Genomic DNA, 14,309 nt, shown 5'->3' with positions numbered 1-14,309 from the left:
ACCGCACATTCGGTTTGTACCTGTAGATTTTTCACATCCAATACAATTCTATTGTATTCGCACATGGAGCTCAGCATACCCGCAAGAGAAGTTGACATGTTGTGGATTTAAAAAATGCACCGCAAAAAATAGTTTAGACTGCATAAAAAAAATAATCTTAATGGGCATGAGACTTTTATAGATCCCATCCGTCTTGCTGTAACTATGAGTTGCTGCATTTTGTGCACAGCTAAAGTACAGTGCCAAAAACTGATTATGGGAACTTAACCTTAAAGGGAACCTGTCACCAAGTTGACTGATATGAGATAACACCACCACCTTGCAGGGTTGATATACAGCATTCTAAACCCTGGAAGACCAGGAAAAGACCTTTTATTATACTTGCATGGTGATCCGATCTGTCACTGGTCCTGGTCCTCTTTCTTGCTTCATTTGGATGATGCATCCCTACATCATCCACACAGTCTCCCTGGCTTCGCACTCATGCACAGGCGTACTGCTCTATCCTGACGAGGGCAGAGCAAAGTACTGCAAAGCACAGGCATCAGGAAAGGTGAGAGGCCCCAGCGCATACTCATTGCAGTACTTTACTGTGTCCTAGTCAGGGCAGAGAAGTACACCTGCACATAAGCACGATGACGTAGAGACACGTCATCCACACGGAGCAAGAAGGAGGGAGGCGACGGACCAAGACAAGCGACACCGCTCAGACTGGACGCAAAGTGAGGATAATAAAAAGGTTTTTTTTCTCTTGTAGGTCGGATTGAGGGCATATATACAGTATTATAGAATGTTGAATATCAGCCCTGAAAGGTGGTGGTGTTCTCTTATATCCGTCAGACCTGGTGCCAGGTTCGCTTTAAAGAAGCACTCGTCCAATCAAAATGTTTATCCTCTTTAATATACTTCAGTAATCATATTGCATAGCACTGTGTACTTACAATTGATCATGTTGCCTTTCTACTCAATTAATTTTTCTCGTTTCCATTAGATCTATGGCATCACGTGATTAAAAACTGACTAGCTGAATCTTTTTAAGCTCTACATAGAAACAGGAAGTCTTTTTTTCCTAAATGATGACTATCACTGAAAAATCCCTGGTAGGGGAAAGGAGCAGAGCAGCTGAGTCAGGAGTTGCAGAAGGGATGACTCATGCAGGGAAAAGTGGCCTTTCCTCAAACTTATTAGGCATTTTAAATACAAATATTGGATCTGTCCATTGTGACTATGTACAAGTGTTAACAAAAATGAAGTATCAGTCCAAACAAAATCCCTTGTGGCCAGACATAAACTTGCAAGATTTCTATTTATTTTAACCCATTTCTGACATCAGATGTACTATTCCGTCCATGAAACCTGTTTCCAATTTGACCATGGAGCAGCCACGATCACGGGGGTGCACGGCCAATCACCCCCGGGTGTCAGCTGATTCTGGCAGCTGGCACCCGGCACTAGGTGCCAGGAGCATACACAGGCACTTTAACCCCCGAAATACTGCGACCGAACACGATCGCAGCACTCCGGAAGCCGGCACAGGCTGACAGCCCCTCTGCCTTTGGATCGGAGACCCCGCGGTGTGACGCGGGCTCCCGATCATTGCCATGGTGATCCGATATCGTCATGATGACATCCGGGTCACCAGAGCTAGGAAACTTGGTGATCATGCGCAGTGCATGATCATCAAGTCTCCCCATCAGTGCAGCGCTGACAGCTTCTATGGCATGCAAATGGTGCTTCATGTGCAAACTATAGAAGCAATCAGCCTGCAAAAAAATAATTGTCCTATAGCGGGACAAAGTAAAAAAGTTAGAAGAAAGTAAAAAAAAAAAAAAAAAAATCAATGAATAAAATCATTTTTTATTCTATCTCTAAATATTCTAATGTAAAAAAATCTAAACAATAAAAGTACACATATTTGGTATCGCTGCATCTGCAACGACCCGACCTATAAAACTGTCCCACCAATTAACCCCTTTAGTGAACACCATAAAAAAAGGCAAACAATTTGTCATCTTAGAGCCGAACAAAAAGTGGAATAACACACAATCAAAAAGACAGATTTACGGTAAATGTCCCGCAAAAGACAAGCCCTCATACAGCTTCATCAGCGGAAAAATAAAGTTATATCTCTTAGAATAAAGGGATACCAAAAATTTTTATTTGATATAAAATCGTTTTTATTGTATAAAAGCACCAAAACATAAAAAAATATAAATGAGGTATTGCCGTAATCGTACTGACTCGAAGAGTAAAACTGCCTTATCAATTTTACGACACATGGAACGATATAAATGCCCCCCCCCCCCCTCAAAAAAAGAAAAGAAATTCATGAACTCCTGGTTTTTGTTCATTCTGCCTCCCAAAAATTGGAATAAAAAGCAAACAAAAAATGTCATGTGCCTGAAAATGGTACCAATAAAAACGTCAACTCATCCCACAAAAAAACAGACCTCACATGACACTGTGGGCCAAAATATGGAAATATTATAGCTCTCAAAATATGGTCATGCAAAAACTGTTTTTTGTTGTAAAGGAAGATTTGTGGATTATGTCCGCGCTGCCAACCAATAAGAAACCAGACATGGTGAAGGAATTATGGTGGTTTATTCAACGCGTTTCATAGTCTATATGACTCCTTCAGGAAATACCACATCAACATCTTCCTGAAGAAGGAGTCATATATACTCTGACACGCGTTGAATAAACCACCATAATTCCTTCACCACATCTGGCTTCGAATTGGTTAGTAGCGCGAACATAATCCAGAAATCTTCCTACATAGGATTAGTAATGATAGGTGTCTTATAGATGCTTCTCCATTACTAAGCCGTGGGCTTAATGTCACCTGACAATTTAAAGGAGACCTCAACCCCACAACTCTTACCCCACTTGCCACCACTACAGGGCAAGTGGAAAGAGCCGTGCAAAGCGCCAGAATTGATGCATCTAATAGATGTGCCTTTTCTGGGCAGCTACGGGCTGCTATTTTTAGGCTGAGGGGGTGAATATCCATGGCCCCTTGCCAGCCTGAGACTACCTGCCCCCAGCTGTGAGCTTCAGCAAGGCTGGTTGTCAAAAATGGGGGGACCCCACACCATTTAATTATTTAAATAATTAAAAAATATGGCGTGGGGACCCCTCTATTCTTGATATCCAACCTTGCTGAAGCTGACAGCTGAGGTTTGCATCCCCCAGCTGTGAGTTTTGTCTGGCTGGCTATCAAAAAATAGGGGGGAACACACGTCGTTTTTTTTTTTTTTTTTTTTTTTTAAATTACCGTATTTTACTGCGCAGAAGCTGCAGATGAATACTCCCATCCGCCTCTCCTGCTGTCCGTGTTATTAACAGCAGCAAGGGTAGGCTGATGGGAATAATAGTCCCATCATCCTCCGCCTGTTCTTTTATTGCTTAAATGTAACTCTCATCATTCTCCCCTGCTTGCGCCAATCGCAAGCAGAGCAGGGAAGAATGAGGAGAGCCGTGTTCACCACCTAGCGATGGGGAACAGCGCTTACTGTAAGGCTTCTTCCCCGATGCTGATGCGTGTCACATGGATGACACCCATGTGTGTTATGTGTATGCACGTGTGCGGGATGTTTTATGGCCTGTGTTGACATTAAAAGTGGACATGTTAGCGTGTTTTGCCCACGGACATATGGTCCGTGGAAACACACTGACATGTGCACAGACCCATTCACTTGAATAGGGAAATAACAGTTTGTTCCTGCAGAGGCTCTCCACATGGCTAAGTAGCACTGTCCAGCCACATGTTGGGTATTGCCACATTCAGTAGAAATTGTGGGACAGATCTTGTTGCCATTTTTACCCACGTCTTGTGTGAAATGTAAACTCTTGGCTAAAGCAAAATTTGGGTGGTAAAAAATGTAGTTATTTTGTCCTCACTGCCCAATGGTATAAAATTCTGTGACACATCCATGGTGTCAATATGATTACTGCAGCCCTAGATGAATTCATTGGGGTCACTTATGGGGGTTTTTCCGTTTTGGCACCTCATGGGCTCTCCCCGTGGGTCATGGCACCTGCAAACCATAACAGTAAAATCTGGAGCTCCTTCCCTTCTGAGCTCTGCCATGTGCCCAAACACATTATCACAGCTGACACCCGGCACTATGATCGCAGCGTACCGGTGGCATAGAGAAGCATCGCGCAGGGAGGGGACTCCCTGCGTGCTTCCCCGAGACCCTCAGAACAATGCAATGTGATCACGTTGTTACAAGGGTCTCCTCCCTGCAGGCCCCTGGATCCAAAATGGCCGTGGGGTCCTTCCGGGTCCCGCAGGGAGGTGGCTTCTCAGTGCCTGCTGAGAGCAGGTGCCGAGAAGCCTCCTTCATTGCATGTCAGATCGCTGATCTGACACAGTGCTGTGCAAAGTGTCAGATCAGCGATCTGACTTTATACAGTGATGTCCCACCCTGTGACACTGTAAACAAGTTTTTAAAAAGTCTTTAAAAAATTTTTTAAAATTCCTAAATAAAGGAAAAAAAATATCGTTCCAATAAATACATTTATGTTAATAAAAAAACAATAAAAGTACACGTATTAAGTATCGCCGTGTCCGTACAACCCAACCTATAAAACTGTCCCACTAGTTAAACCCTTCAGTGAACACCGTAAAAAAATATATAAAAAACGATGCAAAACACAGTGCTTTATCATACTGCCGAACAAAAAGTGGAATAACATGCGATAAAAAAAGACAGATATAAATAAACGTGGTACCGCTGAAAACGTCATCTTGTCCCGCAAAAAAACGGGCCACCATACAGCGTCATCAGTGAAAAAATAAAAAAAGTTTTTAACTTCTTAATAAAGCGATGCAAAAGTAATAATTTTTTATATAAAATAGTTTTTATTGTATAAAAGCACTAAAACATAATAAAATATAAATGATGTATCGCTGTAATTGTACTATTCCGAAGAATAAAACTGCTTTAACAATTTTACCAAACGCGGAACGGTATAAGGGTATGTGCACACGTTGCGGATTCTCTGCGGATCCACAGCGTTTTTTGAGGTGCAGAAACGCTGCAGATCCACAATTGATTTACAGTACAATGTAAATCAATGAGAAAAGAAAAATGCTGTGCACACTTTTCGGAAAATCCGCTGCGGAAACGCTGCGGTTTAAAAGTAGCATGTCAGTTCTTTGTTGTGAATCCGCAGCATTTTTGTACCTATTCCAATTATAGAAAACCGCAGGGGTAAAAAACGCAGCAAATCCGCAAGAAAACCGCAGCAAAAATGCACAAAAACGCTGTGGAACCGCACAAAAAACGTGACAAATCCGCAGGTGCGTTTTCTGCCAGGAGAGGCAGAATCCGCACCAGAAGTTCCTAAGCCTAATCCGCAACGTGTGCACATAGCCTAAACACCCGCCCCCCCCCCCCCAAAGAAATTCATGAATTGCTGTTTTTTGTTCATTCTGCCTCCCAAAAATTGTAATATAAAGCAATCAAAAAATGTCATGTGCCCGAATATGTTACCAATAAAAATGTAAACTCGTCCTACAAAAAACAAGACCTCGCATGATTCTGTGGGCCAAAATATGGAAAAATTATATATCTCAAAATTTGACGATTTAAAAACGATTTTTTGCAATAAAAAGCGTCTTAATGTGTGACAGCTGCCAAACAAAAACCCGCTATAAATAGTAAATCAAACCCCTGTATATCACCCCCTTAGTTAGGTAAAAATAATAATAAAAAAAATGTATTTACATTTTCCCATTATGGTTGGGGCTAAATTTAGGGTTGGGGCTAGAGATGGGGTTAGGGTTTAGATTACGTGTACAGTTGGGATTAGGGTTAGGTGTGTGTCCGGGTTAGGGGTGTGGTTAGGGTTAATAGTATGGCAAGGGTTGGGATTAGGGTTAGGGGTGTGTTCGGGTTAGGGGTGTGTTCGGGTTAGGGTTGGAGTTAAGGTACCGTCACATTAAGCGACGCTGCAGCGATATAGACAACGAGCCGATCGCTGCAGCGTCGCTGTTTAGGTCGCTAGGAGACGTCAAACACAGCAACAGCAGAACGATGCAGGAGCGATCCAGTGACGTACTTATCGTTCTCGCCGGTTGTTAGCTCCATGAAAAAACATTGCAGGCATCGTTGCTTTTGCTGTCAAACATGACGAATCACGCCGACCTGACGACCAAATAAAGTTCCGGACTTCTAGCTATAACCAGCGATGTCACAGCGGGATCCTGATCGCTGCTGCGTGTCAAACACAACGAGATCGCTATCCAGGACGCTGCAACGTCACGGATCGTTGTCGTTCTCGTTGTAAAGTTGCTCAGTGTGAAGGTACCTTTAGAATTGGGGAGTTTTCACTGTTTAGGCACATTAGCGGCTCTCCAAACACGACATGCCATCCGATCTCAATTCCAGCCAATTCTGCGTTGAAAAAGTAAAGCAGTGCTCCTTCCCTTCAAAGCTATGCCGTGCGCCGAAACAGTGGTTTACACCCACATATAGGGTATCAGCCTACTCAAGACAAATTGGACAACAACCTTTGCCATCCAATTTCTCCTGTTGCCCTTGGGAAAATAAAAATTTGGGGGCTAAAAAATTCTAAAATTGGGTCACTTTTGGGGGGTTTCTACGGTTTGGGCACATCAGTGGCTCTGAAAAAAACATGACGGCCGCAGACCATTCCATCTACGTCTGCATTCAAAACGGCGCTTTTTCCCTTCCGAGCTCGGCCATGCGCCCAAACGGTGGTCCCCCCATATATGGGGTATTAGCGTACTCAGGAAAAATTGCACAACAACTTTTGGGGTCCAATTTCTCCTGTTACCCTTGGGGGAAAAATGGGGGCGAAAAGATTATTTTTGTGAAAAGAAATGTTTATTTTTACGGCTCTAGATTATAAATGTTTGTGAAGCACTTGGGGGTTCAAAGTGCTCACCATACATCTAGATAATTTCCTTAGGGGGTCTACTTTCCAAAATAGGTGTCACTTGTGTGGGGTTTCCACTGTTTAGGCACATATGGGGCTCTCCAAACGTGACAATTCCAGCCAATTTTGCATTGAAAAGTCAAACAGCGCTCCTTCCCTTCCAAGCTCTGCCATGCGCCCAAACAGTGGTTTATCCCCCACATATGGGGTATCGGCGTACTCAGGAAAAAAAATGTACAACAACATTTTGGGGCCCAATTTCTTCTGTTACCCTTGGTAAAATAAAACAAATTGGATCTGAAGTACATTTTTTGTGAAAAAGTTAAATGTCCTTTTTTTTTTTTTTTTTTAGAACATTCCCAAAATTCCTGTGACGCACTTGAAGGGCTAATAAAGTTCTTGAATGTGGTTTTGAGCATCTGGAGGGGTGCAGTTTTTAGAATGGTGTCACTTTTGGGTGTTTTCTATTATAGACCCCTCAAAGTGACTTCAAATGTGATGTGGTCCCTAAAAAAAAATGTTTTTGTAAAAATGAGAAATTGCTGGTCAACTTTCAACCCTTAACTTTATAACAAAAAAAATGTTTTGGTTCCAAAATTGTGCTGATGAAAAGTATACATGTTAGAAATTAAGTATTAAGTATTTTGTGTGATATATCTTTGTGATTTAAGGGCATGAAAATTCAAAGTTGGAAAATTGCGAAATTTGCGAAATTTCCTTTTTTTTCCACAAATCGACGCAAGTCATATCAAAGAAATTTTACCACTCTCGTGAAGTACAATATGTCACGAGAAACCAATTTCAGAATCACTGGGATCCATGGAAGCGTTCCAGAGTTATTACCTCATAAAGGGACAGTGGTCAGAATTTTAAAAATTGGCCCGGTCCTTAACATGCTTGGGGGTTAGATAGGGGGGCACAACATGTATCGAAAAATAAATTAAAGTGAACACAAAAACATGATTTAATAATTAGTTTATTTTTGGATTCTCGCTTCCCTCTTAAGAATAAAAGCAGCTATTACTCGCTCTCCACAAATCCAATTAACGTCCACAAGAGCAGTAGTGAAGTGCAGTGCCAGATCTGGGGAGGGCGAGTATTAGGTGGTTCAATTATTTTAATACGAGCACACTGACAGTGTAACATATGAAGCCGGAAAACCTCTTTTAGGATTCGGGCTATATTGTGATCTTTTGGTAGCCTCCCCCAATTGTGGGAAAGGTCCAATTACTGCTTGACTCACCCTGCAGTTTCTGCATAAACATTCTAGTAGATGCTGAATTCTTTCACTTAAGGTACCGTTACACTAAACGACTTACCAACGATCACGACCAGCGATACGACCTGGCCGTGATCGTTGGTAAGTCGTTGTGTGGTCGCTGGGGAGCTGTCACACAGACAGCTCTCTCCAGCGACCAACGATCTGGGGAACAACTTCGGCATCGTTGAAACTGTCTTCAACGATGCCGAAGTCTCCGGATAACCAGGGTAAACATCGGGTTACTAAGCGCAGGGCCGCGCTTAGTAACCTGATATTTACCCTGGTTACCATTGTAAAAGTAAAAAAAAAAAACAGTACATACTCACATTCCGATGTCTGTCACGACCCCCGGCGTCCACAGGGTTAAAACTACTTTCGGCAGGAGCGCTGCTAATGCACGCGCTGCTGCCGAGAGCTTTCTCTGCACTGTGTAAGCGCCGTAAAGCAGCGGTGATGTCACCGCTGTGCTTTGCTTTACGGCCTTCCGACGCTGACACAGTGCAGGAAAAGCTCTCGGCAGTAGCGCGTGCATTAGCAGCGCTCCTGCCGAAAGCAGTTTTAACCCTGTGGACGCCGGGGGACGTGACAGACATCGGAATGTGAGTATGTACTGTTTTTTTTTTTTTTAACTTTTACAATGGTAACCAGGGTAAATATCGGGTTACTAAGCGCGGCCCTGCGCTTAGTAACCCGATATTTACCCTGGTTACCAGTGAACACTTCGCTGGATCGGCGTCACACGCCGATTCAGCGATGACAGCGGGTGATCAACGACCAAAAAGGTCCTGATCATTCCCAGCGACCAACGATCTCCCAGCAGGGGCCTGATCGTTGGTCGCTGTCACGCTTAACGATTTCGTTAACGATATCGTTGCTACGTCACAAAAAGCAACGATATCGTTAACGAAATCGTTGTGTGAAGGTACCTTTAGGCTTATGTATGATAAAATATACAATTAGCACTTTTTCCTATTTGCTGCTCTCATTATTTTGTAGAAATAAAGGGATTTTAAACCCCTTCATGAACCAGCCTATTTTGACCTTAAAGACCTTGCCGTTTTTTGCAATTCTGACCAGTGTCCCTTTATGAGGTAATAACTCAGGAACGCTTCAATGGATCCTAGCGGTTCTGAGATTGTTTTTTCGTGACATATTGGGCTTCGTGTTAGTGGTAAATTTAGGTCAATAAATTCTGTGTTTATTTGTGATAAAAACGGAAATTTGGCGAAAATTTTGAAAATTTCGCAATTTTCACATTTTGAATTTTTATTCTGTTAAACCAGAGAGTTTTGTGACACAAAATAGTAAATAAATAACATTTCCCACATGTCTACTTTACATCAGCACAATTTTGGAAACAAAATTTTTTTTTGCTAGGAAGTTATAAGGGTTAAAATTTGACCAGCGATTTCTCATTTTTACAACGAAATTTACAAAACCATTTTTTTGAGGGACCACCTCACATTTGAAGTCAGTTTGAGGGGTCTATATGGCTGAAAATACCCAAAAGTGACACCATTCTAAAAACTGCACCCCTCAAGGTGCACAAAACCACATTCAAGAAGTTTATTAACCCTTCAGGTGCTTCACAGCAGCAGAAGCAACATGGAAGGAAAAAATGAACATTTAACTTTTTAGTCACAAAAATGATTTTTCAGCAACAATTTTTTTATTTTCCCAATGGTAAAAGGAGAAACTGAACAGCGAAGGTTGTTGTCCAATTTGTCCTGAGTACGCTGATACCGCATATGTGGGGGTAAACCACTGTTTGGGCGCACGGCAGGGCTCAGAAGGGAAGGAGCGCCATTTGACTTTTTGAATGAAAAATTGGCTGCACTCTTTAGCGGACACCATGTCACGTTTGGAAAGACCCTGTGTGCCTAAACATTGGAGCTCCCCCACAAGTGACCCCATTTTGGAAACTAGACGCCCCAAGGAACTTATCTAGATGCATAATGAGCCCTTTAAACCCCCAGGTGCTTCACAAATTGATCCGTAAAACTGAAAAAGTACTTTTTTTCACAAAAAAATTATTTTAGCCTCAATTTTTTCATTTCCACATGGACAACAGGATAAAATGGATTCTAAAATTTGTTGGGCAATTTCTCCTGAGTACACCGATACCTCACATGTGGGGGTAAACCACTGTTTGGGCACATGGTAAGGCTCGGAAGGGAAGGAGCGCCATTTGACTTTTTGAATGAAAAATTATCTCCATCGTTAGCGGACACCATGTCGCGTTTGGAGAGCCCCTGTGTGCCTAAACATTGGAGCTCCCCCACAAGTGACCCCATTTTGGAAACTAGACCCCCCAAGGAACTTATCTAGATGCATACTGAGCACTTTAAACCCCCAGGTGCTTCACAGAAGTTTATAATGCAGAGCCATGAAAATCAAAAATAATTTTTCTTTTCTCAAAAATGATTTTTTAGCCTGGAATTTCCTATTTTGCCAATGGTAATAGGAGAAATTGGACCACAAATGTTGTTGTCCAGTTTGTCCTGAGTACGCAGATACCCCATATGTGGGGGTAAACCACTGTTTGGGCGCACGGCAGGGCTCAGAAGGGAAGGCACGCCATTTGGCTTTTTAAATGGAAAATTAGCTCCAATCATTAGCGGACACCATGTCGCGTTTGGAGAGCCCCTGTGTGCCTAAACATTGGAGATGCCCCACAAATGACCCCATTTTGGAAACTAGACCCCCAAAAGAACTAATCTAGATGTGTGGTGAGCACTTTAAACCCTCAAGTGCTTCACAGAAGTTTATAACGCAGAGCCATGAAAATAAAAAAAAAAAAATTCTTTTCTCAAAAATGATTTTTTAGCCCGCAATTTTTTATTTTCCCAAGGGTAACAGAACAAATTTGACCCCAAAAGTTGTTGTCCAGTTTCTCCTGAGTACGCTGATACCCCATGTGTGGGGGTAAACCACTGTTTGGGCACACGTCGGGGCTCAGAAGGGAAGTAGTGACTTTTGAAATGCAGACTTTGATGGAATGGTCTGCGGGCGTCACGTTGCGTTTGCAGAGCCCCTGGTGTGCCTAAACAGTAGAAACCCCCCACAAGTGACCCCATTTTGGAAACTAGACCCCCAAAGGAACTTATCTAGATATGTGGTGAGCACTTTCAACCCCCAAGTGCTTTACAGAAGTTTATAACGCAGAGCCGTGAAAATAATAAATACGTTTTCTTTCCTCAAAAATAATTTTTTAGCCCAGAATTTTTTATTTTCCCAAGGGTTACAAAAGAAATTGGACCCCAAATGTTGTTGTCCAGTTTCTCCTGAGTACGCTGATACCCCATGTGTGGGGGTAAACCACTGTTTGGGCGCACGTCGGGGCTCGGAAGTGAGAGAGCACCATTTGACCTTTTGAATACAAGATTGGCTGGAATCAATGGTGGCGCCATGTTGCGTTTGGAGACCCCCTGATGTGCCTAAACAGTGGAAACCCCTCAATTATAACTCCAACACACCCCTAACCCTTATCCCAACTGTAGCCGTAACCCTAATCACAACCCTAACCCCAACACACCCCTAACCACAACCCTAACCCCAACACACCCCTAACCCTAACCACAACCCTAATTCCAACCCAACCCTAACCCTAAGGCTATGTGCCAACGTTGTGGATTCGTATGAGATTTTTCAGCACCATTTTTGAAAAATCCGCGGGTAAAAGGCACTGCGTTTTACCTGCGGATTTACCGCGGATTGCCAGTGTTTTTTGTGCGGATTTCACCTGCGGATTCCTATTGAGGAACAGGTGTAAAACGCTGCGGAATCCGCACAAAGAATTGACATGCTGCGGAAAATACAACGCAGCGTTTCCGCGTGGTATTTTCCGCACCATGGGCACAGCGGATTTGGTTTTCCATATGTTTACATGGTACTGTAAACCTGATGGAACACTGCTGCGAATCCGCAGCCAAATCCGCACCGTGTGCACGTAGCCTAATTCTAAAGGTATGTGCACACGCTGCGGAAAACGCTGCGGATCCGCAGCAGTTTCCTATGAGTTTACAGTTCAATGTAAACCTATGGGAAACAAAAATCGCTGTACACATGCTGCAGAAAAACTGCACGGAAACGCAGCGGTTTACATTCCACAGCATGTCACTTCTTTCTGCGGATTCCGCAGCGGTTTTACAACTGCTCCAATAGAAAATCGCAGTTGTAAAACCGCAGTGAAATGCGCAGAAAAACCGCGGTAAATCTGCGATAAATCCGCAGCGGTTTAGCACTGCGGATTTATCAAATCCTCTGCGGAAAAATCCGCAGAGGACCAGAATACGTGTGCACATTCCTAACCCTACCCCTAACCCTAACCCTACCCCAACATTAGTGGAACCAAAAAAAAAAATTCTTTATTTTTTTTTATTGTCCCTACCTATGGGGGTGACAAAGGGGGGGTGGGGTCATTTACTATTTTTTTTATTTTGATCACTGAGATAGGTTATATCTCAGTGATCAAAACTCACTTTGGAACGAATCTGCCGGCCGGCAGATTCGGCGGGCGCACTGCACATGCGCCCGCCATTTTGGAAGATGGCGGCGCCCAGCAAAGAAGACGGACGGACCCCGGGAGGCTAGGTAAGTATAAGGGGGGGAGATCAGGGCACGGGGGGGGCGTCGGAGCCCGGGGGGTGGATCGGAACACGGGGGGGTGGATTGGAGCACGGGGGGTGGATCGGAACACGGGGGGGTGGATTGGAGCACGGGATGGGGGATCGCTGTGCGGGGGGGTGGATCGGAGCACGGGGGGATCGCTGTGCGGGGGGGGATAGGAACACGGGGGGGTGTGATTGGAGCACGCGGGGAGCGGACAGGAGGACGGGGGGAGCGGACAGGAGGACGGGGGAGTGGAGCACAGGACGGAGTGGAGCGGACCACAGATCGGGGGGCTGGGGGGGGCGATCGGTGGGGTGGGTGCACATAAGTGTTTCCAGCCATGGCCGATGATATTGCAGCATCGGCCATGGCTGGATTGTAATATTTCACCAGTTGTTTAGGTGAAATATTACAAATCGCTCTGATTGGCAGTTTCACTTTCAACAGCCAATCAGAGCGATCGTAGCCACGGGGGGGTGAAGCCTGGTGAAATGGGAGTTAACCCTTTCACCCGATCTGCAGGGACGCGATCTTTCTGTGACACAGCATATGCGTCACAGGTCGGATTGGCACCGACTTTCATGACGCATACGCTGTGTCACAGGTCGGGAAGGGGTTAAAGTCCTGACTGTTGCTTTGTAAATCTTTCAGAAGATTGCTTGAAGTATTGTGTGGCAGTATATTGTATAATGTAGTCCATAATTAATTAATAATATTGACCATAAAAAGGGAAAACAAAACCAATTACTGTTGTGTTTTGGTATATAAACGTTGCAAATTATTTTTGTTTTCTTTTTAACAGGTTATGATAAAGCTGCTAAAATTGCCAAAACCGCCCACAAGGAAGGTGGCACCTTAAAAGAAACTGCTGTAAAACTTGGAATTCTTACAGCAGAGCAGTTTGATCAGTTGGTTAGACCAGAAGACATGCTTGGTCCAAAATAACACTATTGTAGTTGAGTTTCCTTATGTTTTGCCCTGATTTAATAAAATTAATGAATAAATATGAAATAACGCTTTAGTTTCTTGTTATGTGTCACTTGATTGAAGCTCTGATTATAGTGGTTATTTACTTATCTTTGCATAACTCACTGATTGTGGGGTGCCAGTTGTCAGAATTTTCACTGCACACGCTAGAATATGCAAGTATAGGTTTTAGGCATGGGGTCCCTCCCTAATTTTAGCAACCGGCCAAACTAAAACTGATATCTGGGGGTTGATATTCTCAGGCTTCTAAGGGGGCCATGGATATTGACCCCCCACAGCCTAAAAATAGCAGCCCGGAGCTGCTCAGGAAAGGCACATCTATTAGATCAGGGGTCCCCAACTCCAGTCCTCAAGGCCCACCAACATGTCATGTTTTCAGGATTTCCTTAGTCTTGCCCAGGTAATAATTGCATCACCTGTGCAATGCAAAGGAAATCCTGAAAACATGACCTGTTGGTGGGCCTTGAGGACTGGAGTTGGGGACCCCTGTATTAGATGATCCAATTCTGGTGCTTTGCCTGGCTCTTCCCACTTGTCC

At 43.7% G+C, this 14,309-nt stretch overlaps 1 protein-coding gene across 5 annotated transcripts in view; it reads left to right on the top strand.

The window, feature by feature from the left end:
* The window catches only part of FH (fumarate hydratase), a 162,986-nt gene extending 149,181 nt beyond the window's left edge, over positions 1–13,805 (top strand). For all 5 annotated transcript variants that reach the window (XM_069769437.1, XM_069769434.1, XM_069769435.1 and 2 more), the window contains one exon: positions 13,587–13,805. In XM_069769437.1, the coding sequence (XP_069625538.1) occupies positions 13,587–13,729 (143 nt within the window). In that variant the 3' untranslated portion in view covers positions 13,730–13,805. The remainder of the gene's footprint in view (positions 1–13,586) is intronic.
* Positions 13,806–14,309: the final 504 nt, after the last annotated feature.

Source organism: Ranitomeya imitator, chromosome 5 (assembly GCF_032444005.1).
Source record: "Ranitomeya imitator isolate aRanImi1 chromosome 5, aRanImi1.pri, whole genome shotgun sequence".
Lineage (NCBI taxonomy): Eukaryota > Metazoa > Chordata > Amphibia > Anura > Dendrobatidae > Ranitomeya > Ranitomeya imitator.
This window is presented reverse-complemented; position numbering and strand designations above follow the sequence as displayed.